The following is a 23,550-nucleotide window of genomic DNA, read 5'->3' on the forward strand; positions in this document are numbered from 1 at the left end:
TAAATCGATTTTGGCCACTATAGGTGTGGCAGGGTATACTCAGACATGAGTCCCTTTCTCACTGCTCCATCAGGATTCAAGCAAGCCGGGCCGAAGAGGCTGAAATGCCAGAAACCGGTCCCCGGTAGCTTGTCTCCTTTCTGGTAAAGAATTGGCTTTGTAGTTTAGTCTGCCCTGTTCCCATGATGCACTGGGCCAGGGACAGACTGATTTGCATATAGCCAGGTTCTGAGCTGGGATGGGGCAGTGAGATAAATAACGGTGATGGATCAAGCCCTGATCTTTGGACTGGGTAAGAGTGGTCTGCTCAATTCAGACACTCTGTTCATCACCACCCCCTTTTGTAAATCGATTTTGGCCACTATAGGTGTGGCAGGGTATACTCAGACATGAGTCCCTTTCTCACTGCTCCATCAGGATTCAAGCAAGCCGGGCCGAAGAGGCTGAAATGCCAGAAACCGGTCCCCGGTAGCTTGTCTCCTTTCTGGTAAAGAATTGGCTTTGTAGTTTAGTCTGCCCTGTTCCCATGATGCACTGGGCCAGGGACAGACTGATTTGCATATAGCCAGGTTCTGAGCTGGGATGGGGCAGTGAGATAAATAACGGTGATGGATCAAGCCCTGATCTTTGGACTGGGTAAGAGTGGTCTGCTCAATTCAGACACTCTGTTCATCACCACCCCCTTTTGTAAATCGATTTTGGCCACTATAGGTGTGGCAGGGTATACTCAGACATGAGTCCCTTTCTCACTGCTCCATCAGGATTCAAGCAAGCCGGGCCGAAGAGGCTGAAATGCCAGAAACCGGTCCCCGGTAGCTTATCTCCTTTCTGGTAAAGAATTGGCTTTGTAGTTTAGTCTGCCCTGTTCCCATGATGCACTGGGCCAGGGACAGACTGATTTGCATATAGCCAGGTTCTGAGCTGGGATGGGGCAGTGAGATAAATAACGGTGATGGATCAAGCCCTGATCTTTGGACTGGGTAAGAGTGGTCTGCTCAATTCAGACACTCTGTTCATCACCACCCCCTTTTGTAAATCGATTTTGGCCACTATAGGTGTGGCAGGGTATACTCAGACATGAGTCCCTTTCTCACTGCTCCATCAGGATTCAAGCAAGCCGGGCCGAAGAGGCTGAAATGCCAGAAACCGGTCCCCGGTAGCTTGTCTCCTTTCTGGTAAAGAATTGGCTTTGTAGTTTAGTCTGCCCTGTTCCCATGATGCACTGGGCCAGGGACAGACTGATTTGCATATAGCCAGGTTCTGAGCTGGGATGGGGCAGTGAGATAAATAACGGTGATGGATCAAGCCCTGATCTTTGGACTGGGTAAGAGTGGTCTGCTCAATTCAGACACTCTGTTCATCACCACCCCCTTTTGTAAATCGTAATACTGAAGGGAGCAGTTCTAATAGGTCGTCAGGCTTATGCAAAGGGAGAGGTTTCAAAATGTTTTGAATCTTGTGGTCAAAAAACTCGGCTAGCTCGTTGCAGAGGTGATTAGAAGAGTCCAAGGGACAGGGGGGTCTGGGGTTTTGAGGAGCTTTTTCACTATACGAAAGGTTTCTCTTGACGAGTTTGAAGAGGATCTAATTTTTCCTTCAAAAAATGCAGCCTATGCAGATTTAAGGGCCTTTTTATCATTTAAATCGTAAATTTGTAATCCTGCTTTTTTTGGGGATCAAAATTTTTCCTCCATTCCCTTTCTGGTTTTTTGCAGAGTTTTTTTAGGAGACGTACCTCCTTAGTGAACCAGGGGGAGGTGGTCTTTCCCCGTGGTTTAAGGGCAGGTTTTTTCAGGAGAACTACGTCCAGTGAGTTTTCAATCCACATGGAAAACTTGGTGTCTGCTGATACAGGGTCGGAGTCACAAGTAGGAGGGGAGAGCTCCAAGATGTGTCTCCATTTTTCCGATTCCAGTTTTGCCCAAGGGCGTGCGAGCGTGCTGGGGACAGATCTAGGGCGAGGAATAGCAGGAATCCGCCAGCTGAACGGTATCAGGAAATGGTCTGACCAGGGTACAGGGAGGGGTGCGAGCACTTTGAGATCAGCAAGATTGGAAAAAATAGGATCTAAAAGATGCCCTAATGTATGGGTGGGTTGTCAATTTCCCAGGTGGAGCTGATAGGCCGCTAAGTCCAGTGCCAGTTCGGCTACTAAATTGTCTCCAGCATTATCAAAATGGATGTTTAAGTCTCCTAGGATCATAAAGTTAGGGAGTGTACTAGACAAAGCAAGCGACGTTTCCAGAAGGGGATTACAGAATTGTCCAATAGAACCTGGGGGGCGATAGATAAGGATCCCCGAGAGAGAATTACAAGGGGAGACTTGGATGACAAAATGGGCATTTTCGCAGTCTGATATGGGGCTGCCGCGAAGGCGGCAGAAAAGATGATCTTTATATATTATTGCTATCCCCCCTCCCTTTCCCTTAGATCGATCAAGATGTTGGATGAGGAAGCCTGGGCGATATCAGGGTCAGAGTCTGGGGATAACCACGTTTCCGTTAAAAACAGAACCTCAAGCTGGTGGTCTTCTAGAAGTATGGAGATTTCCAGAGCATGTTTAGGCAGGGACCTGCAATTTAACAGGGCCATGTTAATAATAATGTCAGAAGTGTAAGATGGCTTATCAATAGATAGCGCATATGAACAATGGAGGCAGTAGCTGCGAGGGTCCCCAATTGTAATTGAGTGGGCGCAGGGAGGCAGGGGAAGCTGTCTTATTTGAAGCAAGGGTCCCTAGAATACACTAAAGGGATCTGAGGGTTAGAGGATATAGTGCTGTGCCCTGGGTCCGGTCGGGCGGAGACTGGCTTACCTCTGGCGCACCTCTGGCGCGCGAGCGGCGCGGTCGATTCAAGGCGTCTAAATACTGCTCCGCCTGCCGCCTCGCTCCAGCGTCGGGCGTGCCAGGGGGAATGTCAGGCAGTGTGTGTCCGCCCCCCCACTCAAACAGCATCAGCTGTGGTGGACCGGGGTCGAAGCACACGAGCCTGAAGCCTGTGCCTAGTGCCAAAATCAATGCAATATAGGCAGCGTGATTTTTAAAAACATGCAACAGTTCCAGACAGGTACATTTTAAAATACACAACGTTCGCGCTAGCAGCACTCACACTAGGCTGCGCGCTCTCAGTTTGCCATCTAAATACTGCTCCGCCTGCCGCCTAGCTCCAGCGTTGGGCGTGCCTACTCCAGCTCTTGCATACTAGTGATTTGTGAGGCACCACTTCACCCACGGAGGGACCCAAACTTCCTCCCTTTCTGTTGCAGAGGGGGCCCTGTCCTCTTCAACTACCTCAAACGCCTGAAGACTAATTCTAGAGCAGGAAGGGCCTCAAGAGGCTGGTACTGGTTTGAAGAGTGCCAAAGAAACAGCATGCTAGCTTGCCACTCCAGTGCCGCCTTCTGGGCCACTGGAGTGTGGTGTGATTTGGTATTTCTCCGAAATATGCCATGAGACTTGCTCCCCTCTGTGCCCAGCTGGAGAGACTATTTTGATCACACAATAGAAAAAGCTTACATAATAATCCATACTTTTAAAGCGTGAACATATCATCTCCTAGGGTCTCAAGGTGCTGGAGGCAGTCTGGAAGATTAAGTGAGCCATTGCCCAGTCACATAATGCTAAGCTTAGCTGCTGCAGTAACCGGGGATCGAACCATGGCCCTCGTGCGCTGATGTCCGCCGCTCTGGCTGCTGTGCCACACCTCTCTACCTCTACATCCATAAAGTGTGTCAGATTCGATGTTGCAACAAAGTCGCCAGAGTAAATGAAGGTTTGAACAGAAGAGCAATCCAGATCTGGGCACCTAATGCTCATTGAAAAATTAAACCAATTACTGCAGAAAAGAAGTTTGCGTCATCTTGTGTTTACATGCTTCTGGGGGTTGCTCAGAGAGGGTGGCCTCGACACCGGTATATTGGATCCTTGCTTTCTCTCTGCATAAAGAAAAGCTTGGTAATAGGTGTGATTTCTAAACTTTCATTCTTACCTCACCGCCGCCTGAAAATGTATTCCAAGGTGAAAAGGATAGTCATGCTCTACATGCATATAACATATATATATTTTACATATATATTTATTTAAGCAATTAACTGATTATGCAACATGTGACTAACACCAGAAAGGGAATCGTTCTTCATTTATCCACAATAATACTAATACCAGAACATTCAGAGGTAGACAGCCAACTTTAGCATAATCCTCTCACAACCACACAAGACATGTCTGCTACGGGCCTTGCCCGTCGCCCAAAAATGTACCAGCCATCACCAACCGAACAGGAATAGAGGAACTGAAATGACTGGTCACAAACTGCTCACCAATTGGAGGACTCAAATCTGCCCATGGTACAGAGGCTGGATTTGCAGCCCAAAGCTACAAGTGGTAAAGACAGCAGATAAGGGTGGGTGCCCGCACATGGAAACAGGGTGGGAATCTCTGCTCCGATCTACCTCCTCCTTAAGTGGAAAACCACAAATCTTAAAGATCTTTGAGACACCTTCTCAGATGTGCTGGAGATGTACCTGGTCTTTTTCTAGTGAGTGAGCAAAGGTTTTTTTCAGGGGGTTGGGGAGAGGGCCTCTGGACAGGTTACTGTGTGGCTCACCTATGCTATAGGTCTGTGTGTGTAGAATGATCAAGACATTAATTTCGATGGAGAATGGACTTGGTTCCGAGGTAAAAAGATGATGGTGAATAAATCACCAGAGGGCAGGGAAGTAATGTTTAAAAAAGACTAGACTCTTAAACAAGTAATTCAATGCTAATAATATAGCTGGGATGATGGCATTTTTACTTACCTAAATCCATCATGTTTGCATTCGTTTCAGTACAATTATGAGTCTTGACTAAAGCATTATTTAACTGGGAAATGGCATGTGTGCTCTTCAGGGAGTCGAATGCGGGCCCCATTCCAAACATCAGAACAGGTTATATGCCTCAGATTGATACAAAAGGTCAAAATATTCGTAGTTAAATGGCTTGCTATTTGTTACACATTTAGAGGTAAGAGATATACATACATCAACGCTTAAAACAAACGGTAGACGGAAAAGGAAACTTAAAGCAAGTTGAGAATAATAAGTGGAACCAGGATAGTCCAAATGAGTACTCCCTGTGAATGATTTCTACTTCAGGTTGTCCTTGGACTTCCTTTTAAGTTGATGATGAAAAAGCTGCCTCTGTAGGTAGGCCTGTCAACGGCTAGGTTCTGAGCTGGTTGACAGGCAAGCAGGCTCAAGGCCTCATTCCTTTGTGCAACTTCTACTCTGGGAAGGAACCGAGAGAGATGAGCCAACATCTCATAGACCACCTCGCAGATGTGCCCAGCCTATTTATGCAAATGTCGGTAAATGGTCCTACTAGAGAAGAATTATTATTCAAAAGGATATATCAGGCTGGGGGGTTCATGGCGGACAATAGAAGCCAATAATGTTCACTTTCCTCCTTACCTGACCGATAACTACAAAGGTGAAGAAGGATCAAGGCTGTGGATACACTGATGGTATCATTTAGTTAACTCGCCTCCACATCTGGCGATCTGAAACCATTTTAACTTATCGTTTACTAAGCATTTCAACTTCCAACGTACAGAACACAAACTCTCAATCTTTAACCGTGTCCCAATTATAAAGGAATTTGGCTGGTTAGCCACCTTACACCATACATAAACGTTTTACACTCTGGCAGCTGCCTTAAGTGCACAGAACAAGACAGAATCCATCAGTAGTTCTACTGGACGAGGAAAGGCCACACACCAGGCATAGAAAGCCTATACATGAGAAAGGAATGTACGGAGTTTTTCTGTACTGGCTAAATGTAAATGTATTTGAGCTTGTAAAGCGCACTGCTACCCGTAGGTTTCCTGGCGCTGTATAACACTGGGGAACCCGTCCTGGCTTTCCCTGTGAGATGGTCCCTATTGGGCACCCCCAAGGTGAAGCCAGGCATCCCCGGCGTTGATGGGGCCGTTTTGTGGAGATTAAGCAAGCTATTGCCCAGAGTTGCTGAGTGGAACCCATGGTTAGAGTGGCACCGAAGGCGAGATTTATCGAACCCGCTGACATTGGCCCAACATCCTGCATCGTCTGGAATTGAACCCTGGTCCCGGGCCGACCTCTGCTTCTGGGTCTGCCACCTCTAACCAGTGAGCCACACTACTCCAGTGGAGTGGTGTCAATGCTATGTGGCATCTAGTAGTAGTAGCAGGAAAAATATTGCCTTTAGTTGTAATAATGGAAACAATTTCAATAAGAAAAATCTGCATGGGTATATCACCAGAAATCTCAAATTACTTTTATGCCCTGAGCTATCACTAAATCAACTGTCCCTTTCTGCAGGGTGCTCATTAATACCTTGGTAAGGAGGCAGTAAGCATGCACTGCAGCACTTTTGTTTCTCACCTTTGTGAAAGTCTGTACTATAAAAGATCCACACTTCGCAACCAAGCTCAGCATGTGATAGCATACAAAAACCTCAAGGTTTACCTCAGTGTGTGCCCTCCCAAACTGCACATTCCTACACATATGACTTAAAGAAAAACCCACAGCTGAAAAGAAGCACATGACGCTGTTAGAAGGCACTCATCTGGAAAAGTGAGCAAATAAGGAAAGGCTGGGATGGTGTTAAATAAAACCTGGAAAATACAGTGGAATGTAATCGAGCAGAATGCAAAGAATGTCAAATGTATAAACAGAAAAAGACTAGGAAAGAACAGACTAACCAAGTCAAAGGCGTTACCAAGATAGAGTTCTAAATCTGATGCACTTACTGTCAAGCCTTCATTCTTTTTGCCACCAAGTGTATAAAGACTGCCATCATTTGGATCCGGAAGAAAGGCAGGCCTAAAAGTTAAATATAGACACAATAAATTAATCAAACAGTGTTCTATTTACTCAGGGTAGGGTGTTCTCGGAACTGGATACCGGCCAGGACTGTACCCAAGTAACTGGCAGTTCCACACTACTTCAATCTCACAAAAAGATTCAATTGCGGAGTAATGTACATCCACGCTACCACTCCATATACACTATACTCACAAAAAATATCGGGATGGTTCTGTTATTTCAATAACTGGCCTAGGTGTCTATGCAAGGAAGGGGTAGGGCATTAGTCTTTTAAAAATTAGAACCCTCACTCACCCAAAGTGACATGCTTCATCGTTGGGTTCCCTCATGCACACTGTGACCGCAAGGTTCACAGTGTGGGTTACAACTTTTCTATAAGAAGAGGAGCGTGCAGTGTTTTGTTCATAAATCATCCAATGGAAGTTTGGAGATCGGGGCAGAGTGCAAATAAAGTGAAAAAGCGAATTAAAACTAACTCAAGAGTGACAAAATAGTTTAATTGGTAGTCCCCAATGATTAGTACTAAAAAAAGCAAAGTGAATAGGGGTAAGGATGTTCCCTATTAAAGTAAGGTCAACATATTTCTGCCTTGGGCGACCTGTTGATTAAATGGCATTCATCACTTTAAAGTGTAAACAAAATTACTAGATAAGAAAATACAATACTTATTTGTTATAGCATCAATCTGTGTGGTACCAGCTGCAGTATATAACTCCAAAGTCTTATTATTAGATATCGGTGTTCATATTGGTCTGGACTGATATGGACACAGATCTCGAATACGGCCCCACTCTTACTTAACGTTTTTAAAGCAGTAATCATGGGACGTATTCCATCATCATGGAAAAAAGCAGTGGTGGCGCCAATTTTTAAGAAGGGAAATAGAAATAACCCAACATGTTACAGACCGATTTCATTAATAGATGCCTCATGCAAGCTTCTGGGGCAGGTAATCCTTGCAAGCCTGGAGTCATGGGCCAATACCTCCGGCCTTATAGTGAATACCCAATTTGGCTTCAGGAAGGGAAGGGGAACGACAGAGCAATGTATTAACCCGGCTATGATTAAGGGCGAGTACATGAAGGCCAGAGGCACCTCGATTCACTCGGCCTTCATGGATTTGTCCAGTGCCTTCGATACCGTCTGCCGTGGTAAACTGTGGTCGCAAATGAATAACATGGGATTTAAGGAACCGCTTGTTAAACTATTGCAGAGGCTTCATACATCCACTGCTGTAGCTATCCGGTACGGCCCAGGAGGAGAAAAGACCAATTCAATCGCATCAAATGAGGGAGTGGGCCAAGGTTGTAGGTTGGCCCCCTTTTTTTTTAGTACATACAAATGGTCTAGAGCATTTCTTGTTGCAACAGCAATTGGATTTCCCCTGAATAGAAGGTAAACTGGTACTCTTACTGTCCTATGCAGACGATACAGTCCTGATGACCTTAACGGCTAACAGCTTACAAAAATGTCTTAATGCATTTAAAGATTTTATGACAGTGTTGGAGCTTAAAGTTAATTTTAGTAAATCTTATTATGACCTGTGGCCCAACTAAAACTAAAGACGCAAATATATAGTAAATGACACAGTTATTGACAAAGTGCCAAACTTTACCTACTTGGGGAATCTTTTTAACAATAAATTGAGCTGGGATCACTTGATTACAACGAGGGTCCAACAAACTAGTAGAACTATAGAGGGGCTTTTTCGCTTCGCTAGCAAACTGGGACACAAGCCGGTAGCTGAATTGAAAACACTCTACAAATCTAAATGCCTGTAAGTGGCCACTTATGGGGCGGGAGTATGGGGATATCACAAAAGTACACAGATTTAAATACTAGAGAACACATTTTTAAAACAACTCTTAATGATCCCCAGTAGATCCTCTACTTCATTCTGAAATGGGCCTAGAATATGTAACGGACAGAATCCACATTGCCCCTTTGCTTCTATGGGGGGAAATCTGGACCTCAGAAGACTTACTATTCTCAAGAGGCGTTCTAAGGGATTTTATGAATCTTGACAATGCAATGGCGGTCCCTTGGCTCTGCTATGTCAAGGATACTTTTTATAAGATAGGCCTTGAAGACTTATAAAAACCCGGAATCCATTCATCCTAATGTGAAGATGGTTATTACAAACGCGTATTATAAGTTTTAAGCTTGTCTAATCAGGACAGTAACACAGTGGATCGTGTCTTACTAAATCAGCAACAATTGTATTTGTCTTTTACCACCCAGGTTTACTCACGTTATTTAATGACCAGATTCAGTTTAAATATACTGCACTATCTTCTGGCTTTTCAGAAACAGGGGGGATGGTGTGAGAGCCAAACTCCCTGTCCATGTAATAATGTAGAAAAACCAAAGGAAATGATGTAATAATGTAGCCCAGCAAAGCACAATGCACCTTATGCTCTTTTGCACACTTTATAAAGACCCAAGAGCTTGTTTTATTAGGCCCATTTTGAAGGGGTATTCGTCCCTGTTCTTATAAAGATGGTTTTAACTATTTGAGGTCGCTATCAACTGCTATTATATGTAGCTCTGTGCTTAGTTTCATTAAAACTGTTTTTTAAATTAGGAAACGCTATGAATCGTGAACAGTTCCATTGAATCTGCTTAACCTGGAAATTAACTTTTGCGTATCTATGCATTTTAAAATGAATGAATGAATGAACCTTTTGTGGATTGTGAACAATTTTATCGAATTTGCTTAACCTGGAATTAATTTTGGTGTACTGCTTTTTAAATGCTATGAATTTTAAAACAAATGTATGATTCTCTGCAAACTTTTATGATTCATTTGAATCGAAGTTTCAGGACCAGAGTGAATGATAGCTGCAGATTCCCTTCAGGTTTTTTTGATTTTGAAAATATAGCAGCTAAAAAATGGTGGCACTCCTTGTTTTTCATAAAAGAGAATTGAATCGTAAAATAAAACAGAAAGCAAAATAAAGGATAAGCGTACCTTTAAAGTAACTCCTCTAGTGGCAGTATAGATCCTATTCCCAAAGGATGTCTTTCACACCAAGTGGCAAGAGCAAAGGGTGACAAGCAGATGATTAAGTCAAGAGTAGTCTCCCTTGCATCTGTAAGCCTAAGGCAGCCAAACCCCATTCCCTTGAGTGAGTGAGAACCGCACCAGCCCCTTCATACTTATTTATTGAGAGGCTTTGTAAAGCAAAATGACACTTTGCGTTAGAACTGGTATAATACAAATAAAGCAAATTTATTGTTAAACGACAGAGGGATCGACTGAAATGTTTTAGACAGGAGAGAACGTTAGACACGAATACTGTTAGGTTTATTCTACCGTGACTTCCTGGTTCACTCACGATTCGATTCACCAGGAGTGGATTTCCGAGCAAAAAAATCAAGCTCGGAGAAAAGAGGCCAAAAGGCACCACTGGGCAGCCAGAAACTGCTAAGCAAACTAGTTATTTATGACTTCATGGTCAAATTCCTACGGGAAGCGTCAGAAGCACAGCGGTGGCAGAATGTGTATGGGATAGCCATAGAGACAATGGAGGAATGGCGCTAGAGGGCGCACTAGCTAATGGCCGCGTGCTCTAGCGTGGCTCTGGCAGCCTGGCCAGAAAGATCCTGCATTTATCCTGTTCCCCTGCGAATAGACGCCCAGAAATCGCTGCACTGGTGGCCCAGCCTGTGCTGCTGCTCCGGTCCAACTTTGGGAGCGATCCGCCCTCGGAAGCCTGAGATACGGGGTTGAGCGTCCGGACCGGTGGGCGCTGTTGCTGTGCACTGCGGTGGCGCCCGGACATCGGCCCACGCAAGGCCGCGGCTCTCCACGAGGCGGCTAGGCCTTGGGACTGAGAGGCCTGTATCCTGGACGGAGGGCGAGGCTGGCGACCCTCGAGGGATTGCGGAGGTGAGTCTCTCCCCCTGCGGAGCCGCTGCAATACGTGTGGGGGCTCTGTGCTGCTCCGGCGCCCTTCACAGAGACCGGGAGACCATCGCGGGACGCGCCTGCAGCCGCCGTGAGGGACGGCCATCTCCCCGCATCCCCGCTACTGACACCGATCACTGCCGCCTCCCGGGAGCGGGGTCCTGCTAAGCACCAGCGGACACTCAGAGGGCATAGTGGCTGCCCGGACTGCGAATCCTGCTCCGCGCATGTAGCGCGTTGACCTCCTCCTAGCCCCAACGGCCTGCCGCCACCCCTTGTTGACTCTCCCTGGGCTCCGGACCGCGGTGTCGGCCGCGGCCGCCCACCTCCCATAGCGGATACGCCAGTGCGGAGATTCTTGTGACGAGGGGCTACCTGGGTCAATCGGTGCACCGAGGAAGGGACACCCCTCTTTACGGGGCTGCCGCTCGAGGGGGCCATCGACGCGCACTCTCTGGGGGCTACGGACACGTGCTGAACAGCCAGTTGTGGTGCCCGGGTGGGTGCCTCCTTTCGCGGCACTATGGGCAAGAACGACAACAAGCAGCCCAAGCTATCTTTCGAGCCGGCGACTGCCAAGAAACCGCTGCGCAGCACGACGGGGACCGGCGGAGCCCCAGGGCCGTCGAACGCTGAGCCCCCCACTGCCCCCATGGCCCCAGAACTTAAGCTGATGATGGAGGAAATGCGGCAGGGCTTCGCTACGATAGTCGACAAGGTCGACCGCCTGTCCTCCAGAATGGATGGGGTTGCACAGAAACTGGAGGTCCATGAGGAGCGCCTGGGGGAGGCGGAGAGACGCATTTCTTCCTCTGAGGACACTGCCGCGTCCCACGACACGCGCCTCACCAGAATGGATAACATCCTAAGAGTGATAGCAGCAAAGAACGAGGAGTTGGAGGCGAGGAGCAGACGCAACAACATACGCGTCACGGGGGTTCCGGAATCCACCAACACTGGACGCATGGAGGACTATGTGGAGCACATCCTCCTCACGGCAGTGGGAAAGGAGGCCTTTTCCAGCCAATTTATCGTCGAGCGGGCGCATCGCTCCCTGGGCCCGGTCCCGAAGCCGGGGATGCAGCCGCGTCCCATCATTGCCCGGTTACTTAACTACCGGGACCGCGACACGGCATTGCGGGCAGCCCGCACGGCTCGGAATCTAGCTTGTGACGGAGTGCAGTTTTCCCTGTATCCGGATTTTACACCGATGGTGCAGGACCAGAGGAGGAAATTCCTAGACGTGAAGAAAAAACTGAGGGACATGCAAGTGGACTATGCACTACTATACCCGGCGCGGCTCAGGGTGACCCACCAGGGTAAACAGCATTTTTTTACAAACCCACAGCAGGCCGAGGACTATGTCCGTAAGCTGCGCGCCGCCAGGAGGGACAGGCGAAACGAGGGTGACGAAGAGGCAGACGTTAACCCGGCTGACCACGTGGATCCTTAACTGCGTCCTTCTGGACGATGGTTTGCTGGCTCTGAACTATGGATTAGAGATTGGACTCAGATTGGAGATGCCTGCTGCCGGTGTGGGGATCAAGAACTGCCAGTGATGGCTCTTCTGGTAGGCCTGCTGTTCTGCGGGTCACTGGTGAGCGACGACTGCTTTGGTATATACCCGCCCCTCTGCTGAAGTTGTTCTAGAGTTGTCCACACTGGAGGCGGAATTTACACTGAACTGGGTAGCGATTGCTCCTGTGATAGACCTCCTGAATCTTTTGGTATTTTCTCAGGCATGAGGGGAGGGGATATGTGAAAATGTCTTGTCATATGGGTACTAACCTGCAGGGGTAACATATGCCAGGCATCACCCCACCTTCTCTATCTTCTCCGTATGGTGCATGCGGGTCGAGGGAGGAGTGTTGGGGTGTTGGAGTGTGTTCCTCTGGTGTCCTCAGAAGGGGATTCCCCAAACGGTTGTTCAAATGCTCTCGATTGTTGGGGTCGGGGAGGGGGGATGGGATGCGATACTGGCAAGATTGGGTTGCTTCAGTGGGTGGAGGGGGGAGCTGGGGGTTGGGGGCTGAACTGTTGTGCGTGGGGGGGGATGCGGGACTTTGATGTTGGGGTGAGAGTTGTTGTTGAACGTAGAATTACTGTTGCGTATGGAATGAGTGACGAGAGCGTAGGTACTGGATTCCGTGTGTGTGAACGCTCGGATGTTTGCATGGCGAGAATGTTCTGGACAGCGGAAAGATCTGCGTCAGGTGCATTTCGGTCGAGAGCTGCAGTGATGGCTGAAAGCTCCCTACAGGGATACGGTGGCAAATACAGGTGATGACACGCCGAATACTGTTTCCATAATGTCCTGGAACGTCCGTGGCCTTAACAACCCCCGCAAATGCAGGAATGTGCTTGCTTATTTAGATCGGCACCATGTGCAGATAGCAATGCTCCAGGAAACCCACCTTAACCCGAATGGTATCCCTAAGTTTGCGTGCAGATGGGCGAGTGTGCGAGAGTTTTCCTCCTATTCCACCTACTCTAGGGGGACTGTTATCCTGGTCAACAAACGATTACCGTTTCAAAAGCTGGGGGTGCGGGTGGATAACGAGGGGAGATATGTCATTCTTTGGGGAAGATTGGGCACTGATGTGATAATACTTGTGAATTGCTATGCCCCTAATGTTGACACTCCTGGATTATTTTTTGTCGCTGTGGGGCCATGTACTGGACATTGAAGCCACTCACATCCTCTGGGGGGGGGACTTCAACCTGTCGTTATGCCCTATGGCGGATAGATCGGACGGCAGCACACAATACAACACGAACGCCAGGGATACACTTCAGGGCATACTGACAGAGGCTGGACTAGTGGACGGCTGGAGACACACACACCCGACAGTTAGGGAGGGTACACATTTTACGGCACATGCGCGCTCATGGGCACGGATCGATTACTGCTTTCTCTCACGAGGCCTCGCTGGAGGAGTTGTTCGGGTGAAACATCTGCCTCGTACCTACTCGGACCATTGCCCTGTTCTGACGGTCCTGGAGATGCCGGGGTACGCTAGGGTGCGCCCGCCGTGGCGGCTCTTCCCCTCAGCCTTGCTGGACCCTGTTTTTAGACATGAACTAGGGGAGGAGATTGAAGCCTTCTTTCCGAGGAACAAAGGGTCGGTCGATAAGGTTGAAACGATCTGGGAAGCCTTTAAGGTGACAGTGAGGGGGATCACGATCTCTAAAAGTTGCGGGATACTAAGGGACATTGTGCGCACATTACTTAAAATTGAAGCAGAGCTTAAAGCGCTGGAGGCACAGATGGTTAGGGACCCCTGTCCTGACCTCGCCGGGCAATTCAGGGCACTGCTGTCGACCTATGAGGAAGAAGCGGCCAGGGAAACGAAGTTCCGGGGCAAATATTGGACGGCTAGGCGCTACTGCGAAGGGGACCGACCGGGTAAGGTGCTGGCAGCTCTCACGAGGCACCAGCGCTTCGCCACCCATATCCTGGAAATTTCTGATAGGGAGGGTAGGACTCACCAAGATTCCCAGGGAATTCATAACGCCTTCCTACAGCACTACCAGCGTTTATACTCCACGCAGCAGGTGGGGGAGGTGGAGTTCGGGAACTTCCTGGACGATATCGCACTCTGTTGGCTTGGGGATAGCGATAGGGCGTTCTTGGGGTGCCCGTTCGAACTGGACGAAATCAGGGAGGCGATTATGTCCCTTAGCAATGGCAAGGCGGCGGGGTTGGACGGCCTACCGGCCGAATTTTATAAATGTTATATCGACATCATGGCGCCGGTACTGAAGGAAGTCTTCGAGGACTCTCTCGAGGTTGGGATACTGCCGGGATCCATGAGAGAGGTGGCGATAACGTCGCTGTTGAAGCCGGGGAAGGATCCGAAAGACACGGATTCCTATCGCCCCCTTTCGCTGCTAAACTGCGACGCGAAGATCCTCGCAAAAGTACTGGCGACGAGGCTGTCCCTGCTTATGAACACCTTGGTGTTACCTGATCAATCTGGCTTTGTCCCGGGAAGAGCTACGTCCCACAACTTGCGCACATTGTTCTCCCTTATACCCACCATATCACCCGACTTGCCGATCGCGGCCATATTCCTGGACGCCACCAAGGCGTTCGACTCGGTGGAATGGGGTTACCTGCTTGCTATACTTGGCAGAATGGGGTTCCCCCGTATCTTTATAGCCTGGGTGAAGCTGCTCTACACCTCACCTGTCGCCAGGGTCGTCGTCAATGGGGTGCTTTCGGCACATATGCCAATCACGAGAGGAACTAGGCAGGGCTGCCCCCTATCGCCCCTGCTTTTCGCCTTGGCGATAGAACCGTTGGCTTGTAGAGTGCGACAGTTGCACAAGGCTAGTGCTTTTAACTGCCATCAGCGGCAGATAAGTATTTCGCTCTATGCGGATGATGTCACGTTATACGTGCGTAACCCACAAGACCACCTTAACTCGCTGCTGAGGGAGTTCGTGGCGTTTGGCGGCATATCAGGGGTTCATATAAACTGGAAGAAGTCGCAATTCTTCCCCCTCACACCTTCAGTAGCTCGGTTCCCGTTGGATTACCCCCTGGAGTGGTGTGATTCCGAATTGCGGTACCTGGGCATAGAGGTGTCGCTCGTTAAGGACGACACTATTCGGTCAAACTATGGGGTGGCTATCTCGCAGCTGACTGACAATGTATCCCGCTGGCGGGCCCTACCAATCTCAATGGCAGGGAGAGCTTCCCTGATTAAGATGGTCGTCCTCCCCCGGTTCCTCTATCTATTCCAAAACATTCCCTACTACCCAGGGGCCTATTTTTTTAAACGGCTTCGTTCTGAGCTCCTGCGCCTCTTTTGGGGCGGAAGGCAACCACGCATTAGCTGGAGGGTCCTGACGCAGCCATACGATAGGGGCGGATTCGATGTGCCCGATATGGAATTATACTATCTCAGCGCTCAGACTCAACACTCCTATCATTGGGTTAATCCCGCTCCCTTCATGCCACAGATCGCTGCCGAGGACTGGATCGTTCATCCGCTCCCGCTTAAGGGCATGCTGATGGGACTAACTGGGGATGTCGAGACGCCTGCTACTACTGTTACCTGCACTATTGATGCCTGGCGGAGAGTAACTGAACTGCTGGACGCCCCCTTACTTTATTCCCCGGCACTGCCCCTTGCGTACCATCCGAAACTTTCACTTCTAACGGAAACCGGATTTCGGTCCATGTGCAAACGCATACACCTCAATACTTGGGGTGACCTATTTCTAGAAGGGACGTTCCGTACAAAAGATCAGATGTTCCAGGCTACCCCCCCCCGACGCCCATGGAGGTGTTTTACTATATCAGACTCAGGCAGGGCATGCGAGACATACTCCCCAACTTCCCGGAAGAACCTGGGACGGTGCTGCCATTGCATACCATGCTCGTATCGGATGGCAAGCACTTAGTGTCCAAACTGTATGCCGCTATACGTGGGCAACGCCCGTCGATGTCGTCAAAGGCTCGTGCTAACTGGGACTCCGAACTGCCCTCTGCGCTCACAGATGAGCAGTGGAACTACTGCTGCTCGGGCACTGCGAGAGTCTCCTCCAGCTGCCGGCTGAAAATAATTCATTACAAGTTTGTGCAACGCTATTATTATACTCCAGTCAGGAAACTCAGGTTCCGTCTCTCGGAAGATGATAGATGTGTGAGATGCCGAGCGAGCGGCGCGGATTTCCTCCACTTGGCTTGGGAATGTGGAGCCATACACGCGTATTGGGAACAGGTACATGCCGCACTCCAGATAATGATTGCTAGCTCATTGCCCATGGAGCCACTAGTGATGCTTTTGGGTTACACCAAACACGTGCCCAAACCGGATCGCAAATTTGTCGACATTGCGCTGCTCCTTGCTAAGCGGAGGATAGCTTGCAGGTGGGGAAGGGGGAGAGCGCCAAAATTTAAGGACTGGCTTGACGACCTCACATACTGCCAGGACCAACATGGTGTATATGCGGAACTGTTGCCGACCCGCTGCACGCCTAGCGACTTCTGGTCTCCCTTGCAGGTATACTGGCTGTCCCAGGCGACACTGAGCGAATCCTCTGGAGATGACGAGCTGACCCCGGGCCTGTGAGCATATAGACAATGTGCATTGCATTCACCATATTACTTCATACATGATGGGGGGTACTCACACCGCCTAACATGCAATGGGTGGCCATGACGGATGATTAAACATTGATAGTGAGGGACTGGGGATACCTGAAGACCTTGAGACAATGGGGTAGGGAGGGACCTCCCGCGCCCATCCTGATCCCGGGATAGGAGGGGTGGACGCACACACAGATAGCCACATACACCCAGAGCTGCAATCGGTGCTGGAGCAGGGGGACGTTGGGCACGGCCTAGCGCTGTGATTCGCCCCGCATATCCCTTCACTGGAGAATAGCTGCAATACCTAGCAGGGAAGATGCTGGCGCTCTGGCAGCCCATTGATGTACACATGAAACAATGCCTGTATTGCAATGAACTGTGTGCAGCTGTTACCTCTCTATTGAATGTACCATGTGACTTGCTTTACTGTATAGCAGATGCTGCCGCCGTCATGTTTCTTTTTCTCTTGTTTTTTGTCACTTCTGTACTGTTCGCAACTAATAAAGGTTTAAAAAAAAAAAAAAAATAGAGACAATGGAGGAGTTTACATCTGGAGGAGGAAAAAGAAACCATATTGGTGTGGATAATGTGTCCACAGATAACTGGCGGAAGGAGACGAACCACGGAAAATGCAGGAGATCTGAAAACATGAGGTACTCTACCTGCACAACTGTGGCCTCGAAGGGCCATCAGAAGGAGGTTCTGGGTAGGTACTATTTCCAAGGCTGAAAATGGAAGTAACACAGCTGTACCGTTAGCTTGTGCCAGATGCGGACAGCGGCATGTTTTTTCTTTCCCCAACGAATATATTTTTTAGAAATTAGGAATAAAATGTTTGCGTTATGTGAGCCACCTCAACAACTTTTTGACTCGTGCCCCTGCAAAAACATCCAACATGCCTGCTTCTGAGGCATATTTCATGTGTCTGTTCAACCTGGTGTAATGAAATTGTTTTGTCAGATCAGTGTAAAGGAGGGGAAAACAAACACCAATATGCGGCATAATATCCACACTGAGAAAAAATTTGCTCAACGTCCTCTTGGCACGTTGAGGATGGATATATTGGATCACATTTATTAAAAAGAGTGCATTTACAGTTCACGGGCGCAAGGGACTAAGGCTCACTAATGAACTAGAGAGCGGTCATCCATGAACAATGCCAGAGTGCTCAAGAACAAGGTTAACCAGATTGGCAACTATCATGGCTGTTGGAACAATCACGACAACACCTTTGATAGGCCTACACAGGTGTAACCTTATAATCTATTCAAAAAGGTATATATAATCCCTCAAAGATAAGCTGTGTAGCAATGATACTGTGATAAAGAGATTCCGCATTAGACATTAAGGGGTTCTATACTTGCATGACCTGCAAAGCCTGCAGATTTAGCTCTAATGTTAAGAAAGTTTTTCATCCCATTGAAAATGTGGAAAAGATGATTGATAAACATTTGACCTGTCTTTCTGACCATTTTGTGTATGTTCTAACATGTCCGTGTCCCAAGAAATATGTGGGCAGCACGATGTTTGCTGCCAAAAAACGAGTGTTAGAACACATGAGAGCGATTCAAAACAGGGATAAACAGTCACCCCTTGCTCGTCACTTCGAAGAATTCCATCACAGTAATCGTGACTTGTTACGTTTCTTTGTTGTTGACAGAATACCACCAAACAGGGGGGTGATAGAATTCGCAAACTACGACAATTGGAATCACAATATATTCTCAATCTAGATTCCAAGATCCCAAAAGGGCTCAATTCTGAGGAAGAAATGGCTTGGTTTTTGGGGGAATAATAGTTCACCAGTGAAATTCCAGACTAATCCTCCTTAGATAACTGGTATTTTGTTCATTATTATGACAAATATCTTTATCCCTGTGGGGGACTCACGACGTTGAGCCTTTACTGATTTGGTTGTTTTGTTCCAATTTTGAGATGATTATGAATTATACTGAGTCTAAATATCTTCCGCAATGCTTTTAATGTTCACTTGATGCACTTGTTTTAATGTAACTAGAAATGGAGTCACATCTAAATTTGGGTTGAGGTTCATTTTCTGTTTGGTTATTAATAAGCTATGGGTGTTTCCTTTTAGATTGGGACAACTTACCTCAAGAGGACTTGGACATAGAAAAGGGATCAGACCTTATTGGACTAGAATTGGAAGAATGAATTGTATGGACTGTATACAAAATTAACCGGAGTGATGCATAGGAACCATAGAATTTGTGAAGAACCATTATTTACCCACTTGGGCATTGTGTATATAGACTAAGCTTTATGATGAATTCTGTGTTTATGATTGGGTTTCTTCTCTTTAGTTGGAAAAGCCACTAGGCAAGTGCACCACATACCATGGTCCTTCTAGATACTGGTAATGGAACGGTTTGTTCACATACGACTCAGTACTTATTTAGGTGAATATGGTTTAGACAGGTCGAAGCTGCCCAATGTAATGTATATTAAATAATTCCTCAATGTTCTTCAAAACCCTGCCACTTGGCATTAAGAACTCAGTATTAGGGTTCTACCTCTCTGTTGATTAACTTGAACCTCCACATGTATTACACCCCTGAATTCAGAATAGGGAGGCTTATCATGAACTTTGTGAATGTGGCTATACCTTAGAACTACTTGACTAACGCATTTGGGTGTCGGGTGATCTACAATAACACTGCATCGGGCATGTCACATATACATGTTTCTTTGGATATAGCGATGATGTCAATTTTATTTTTCAGTTGAAGGACTGTTTATATAGAATTATGCACTTGCATGTTTAGAAAAACAAAAAACAATAATAAGCATTACACTCTTCGCTAACTGTCGATTATGCTCAGGTCGAAACTATAATTTTCGAGTTGTTTATAGATTGTGAAGAATTGTATCATGAGATACTCAATTGGTCTACAATATGTTTTCATCTGATAGCCAAATTTAGTGAATGATTTATTTTGTCTCCCAATGTCACAAAATCAAATTTGATCTAGAATATTATTACCAACTGTGACCCAAAACCCATTGCAAGATGGCTGAACCCAAAAAAATTGTGAAAGTCCGTTTTTCATGTTGTTTGTTTATGTTTGGAGATCACGTGCACTGCATATAATCTATGGCCGTTGACTAACACTTTACCCGTGAGCAAGGCGGTTACCCGCCGAAACGCGTAGGGTTTTCTGTAGGCTAATGGTTTGATAATAAACTACGAATTTGACTACACAGACGGAGTTACCTCTTCATTTTCTGTGCGGAGTGCGTGGTACTGCAAAGTACGTGGAGCCGAATATATATATATATATATATATATATATATATATATATATATATATATTCACATAAAAAACCATAGGTTTCACACCAGTTATAGTTAGCTGGAAATTTTACTGACATAAAACCATTGAAATTCCCACGTTATAGTTAGTTGGACTCACTATAACTTGCGCGTGCAATGCACTGCTGATGACGTCACATATTACATCACTCATGACATGGTCAGTGACCTCACTCATGACATCACTGATGATACCATTTTTGTGACTTAGTGACAGATCTCCTTTCACTGTAATTTTACCCATTTCAGTTACAACAACCAATTCAGTAATTCCACCATCTATATACACATCCACTCATTCACCAACAGTTCTCTGTAGTCACTCATACATATACTCACCCATCATATGAAGTGATACACCTATACATCCTGTTACACACCGACAGTCATCCAAAAGTTACTCACACACATACTCACACATGCAAATAAACTATTGATCATCCATTTATTTGCATATAGAGCAATACACACACTACCACCTTACTTCTAATGAAAATTACAAATATTTATTCTCTTAAACAATCACTTTTCGAAACACATACTTATTTAAACAGGAACTCTTACAATCTCTTACTCTCACATATACTCACTGATATGCATCAATATTCACATATTCTATATTAAAACATATGTAGTTACTGTTAAAAACACTAGTGAGACAGTCATTTACTCAGTAACATACACTTATCCACACTATTCAACCATGCAGTCCTGCACATATGCAGTCTTTAAAATCATACAAAAAAAGAGTCAGTGTAGTAAGTAATTCCCACACTAAACAAAACAGTCACTCATACTGATACTAAAAAAAATCTAATAACCCATACACACACACATGTAGTTACTCACCAACCCATGCAGCCACTCATGCACAAAGTGAAACACTGATACATATTTTTTAATTTTTAAACATTACTCCCTAATATATGTATTCACTAAAATACACTTAATAAGCCAGTTAACCAATCATATTTTTTTTTAAAAAACATCCTTTAAGACACTTTTTTAAAAATGTATTGTTCCATCGACCTTTCCAAATACATATATAAAACATATTTATTTTTCATAAAGTCACACATTCACTGGATGGTGTCATCAGTGATGTCATGAGTGATGTCACTGACCATGTCATGAGTGATGTAATATCTGACGTCATCAGCAGTGCATTGCACGCGCAAGTTATAGTGAGTCCAACTAACTATAACGTGGGAATTTCAATGGTTTTATGTCAGTAAAATTTCCAGCTAACTATAACTGGTGTGACACCTATGGTTTTTTATGTGAATTTAATAGGTTTTTTAAATGCAAATTCCTAACTATAACTGGTGTGAAACCTATGGTTTTTTCAGTGAATTTCATAGGTTTTTTAAATGCTAATTCCTAACTATAACTGGTGTGAAACCTATGGTTTTTCCGTGAATTTCAAAGGTTTTTTAAATGCTAATTCCTAACTATAAATCTCAGTTTATAAGTAAGACTGTTAGCGCACTAGTTGTTCTCTGGGACATTCTGTTATTGGGCTATATTTTGACTTTTTTTTGGCTGTTTTTTTAGCTACTTTTTTTTGTTTTTTGTCTCTGGTGGCCATCTTTGGGCTACATTGGGCTACATTTTGGCTCTAATATATATATATAGCCCAATGTAGCCCAATATATATTTTTCAAAGTTCATTTTCGTAAAAACGACGTGAGCATATATCTTGAGACATAGCAAAGGCACATCGGGCTACCAGTCCCTACAATTTTGCATATTTAAAAAAAATATATATATAAATATATTATTATTATTATTTTTTTTTGCCTTGGTGCGCTCCCGGAGCACGCCCCGGGGTGCGCCCCAGAAAGCGTAATTATGTGAAGCGCCCCGGGGAGCGCACCGGGGAGCGTCCCGTAAGTGCCATTATCGTTTTCTTAAACATGATAGTGACGTATCGCGTAGCCGCGTCTGCGTGAAACGCACGGCATAAGCGCACCCGGAAGCACTCGTGCGAATACGATCGCGCAATGTAAACTTCCGACGCGCTTACGCGACGCGACCCGGGGCGCTCCCCCGGGCACGCCCCGGGGCACATAGCGTAAGCGCGTCGGGTCATGTGACCTGAAAATAACACTTTTCATTGGTTCATAACAGTTTTGGTTTCATAATGATGAAGCCCCTGGTCATGTGACCTGAAAATAACACTTTTCATTGGATCTAACTTTTTTTTTTCCTTCTGATGAAAGACCCCACCTTTTTCCTTTCTTCTGACTTTGTCCTTTGACTGAGGAAGACCTGCTTGTACCTCTCTGTACAATTTTCATCTTCATAATGGCTTCAGTAGCAGCAGCAGCTGGTGCATCTGCACCACCACCACAACAACCAAAAGGACCACCACAAGTGTTCATTGATGGTCAAGAAGAGGAGGAAGAGGAGGAGGAGGAGGAGGAAGAGGAGGAAGAAAGGACGAGAACATTTCTCCAAGAACACAATACCCCATACCAGCCTAGACCACACATTATTTGGGAGTTTTTTTCTCTTCCACAGGGGAAGAAAAAGGTAAATGCAGCCAAGGTGGCTTGCCTAATCTGTGGCATGGAACTTTCCAGAGGGAACCCTCTTAAAAAATATTCCTTTGGAAATCACACAATGATCCGCCACATGCAGCGCAAGCATCCTATAAACTATTCTGCTGCAGAGATGAAGGAACTGGCCAGTAATCCTTCCCCATCAACAAGAACCAGCTCAAAAAGAAAGCAACCCACTCCCTCAACACCAGAAGAAAATGAAACGATGCGTTGCGTTCAGCCACGATTTGCAGATTTCAGAATCACATGCAAATATTGTGGGAAGACCATCTCCTACGGAGAACAGAGCGTAAAGCTCATCGTCCTTGCTGGGGACAACCACAAATGCCCCAATCGACCCTAATTATTTATTTTCTTTTTTTTCGCTCCAGTTGAGCCATTTCCAATTCCCTATTTTTTCGTTTCTCCCCATGAAAAATACAAAAAAATTATAAAAGTGTTCTGAAAAGCCAAAAAAAGTTCAAAATGTTCATAAAACATAAAAAAATATAAAAACAACAAAAAGAAGAAAAAGACAGTTTTTAGAACTACCTCCAATTTCTAATAAAAGGCTACTTTTTAAAAACTGTCATGGTAAGCTCCCCGGTACGCTCCCCGGTGCGCGTACTGGGCGCTGCCCCCGCGCAAATCAACAAAAAAAAATAATCTTTTGCCCCGCAGGGCCCTTTTTTGGCACAAACATCAAACCTAGGGGGTCAGGGGGGGGGGGGGGTCTATCCCTGCCCCCTTATTGTCATTTCCCCCTTTGTTTTAGCCACCTCTTGTGTCTCGATTTTACCGAGACACAAGATGGCGG

The 23,550-nt window shown here is 46.3% G+C and overlaps 1 protein-coding gene across 2 annotated transcripts in view; it reads right to left on the minus strand.

Annotated features, from left to right (window-relative positions):
* Nucleotides 1-23,550, minus strand: part of ERN1 (endoplasmic reticulum to nucleus signaling 1) — a 673,099-nt gene that overhangs the window by 377,013 nt on the left and 272,536 nt on the right. For both annotated transcript variants that reach the window (XM_086930909.1, XM_086930908.1), the window contains exon 4: nt 6,771-6,843. In XM_086930909.1, the coding sequence (XP_086787035.1) occupies nt 6,771-6,843 (73 nt within the window). The remainder of the gene's footprint in view (nt 1-6,770; nt 6,844-23,550) is intronic.

This window comes from Lissotriton vulgaris, chromosome 7 (assembly GCF_964263255.1).
Source record: "Lissotriton vulgaris chromosome 7, aLisVul1.2, whole genome shotgun sequence".
NCBI lineage: Eukaryota > Metazoa > Chordata > Amphibia > Caudata > Salamandridae > Lissotriton > Lissotriton vulgaris.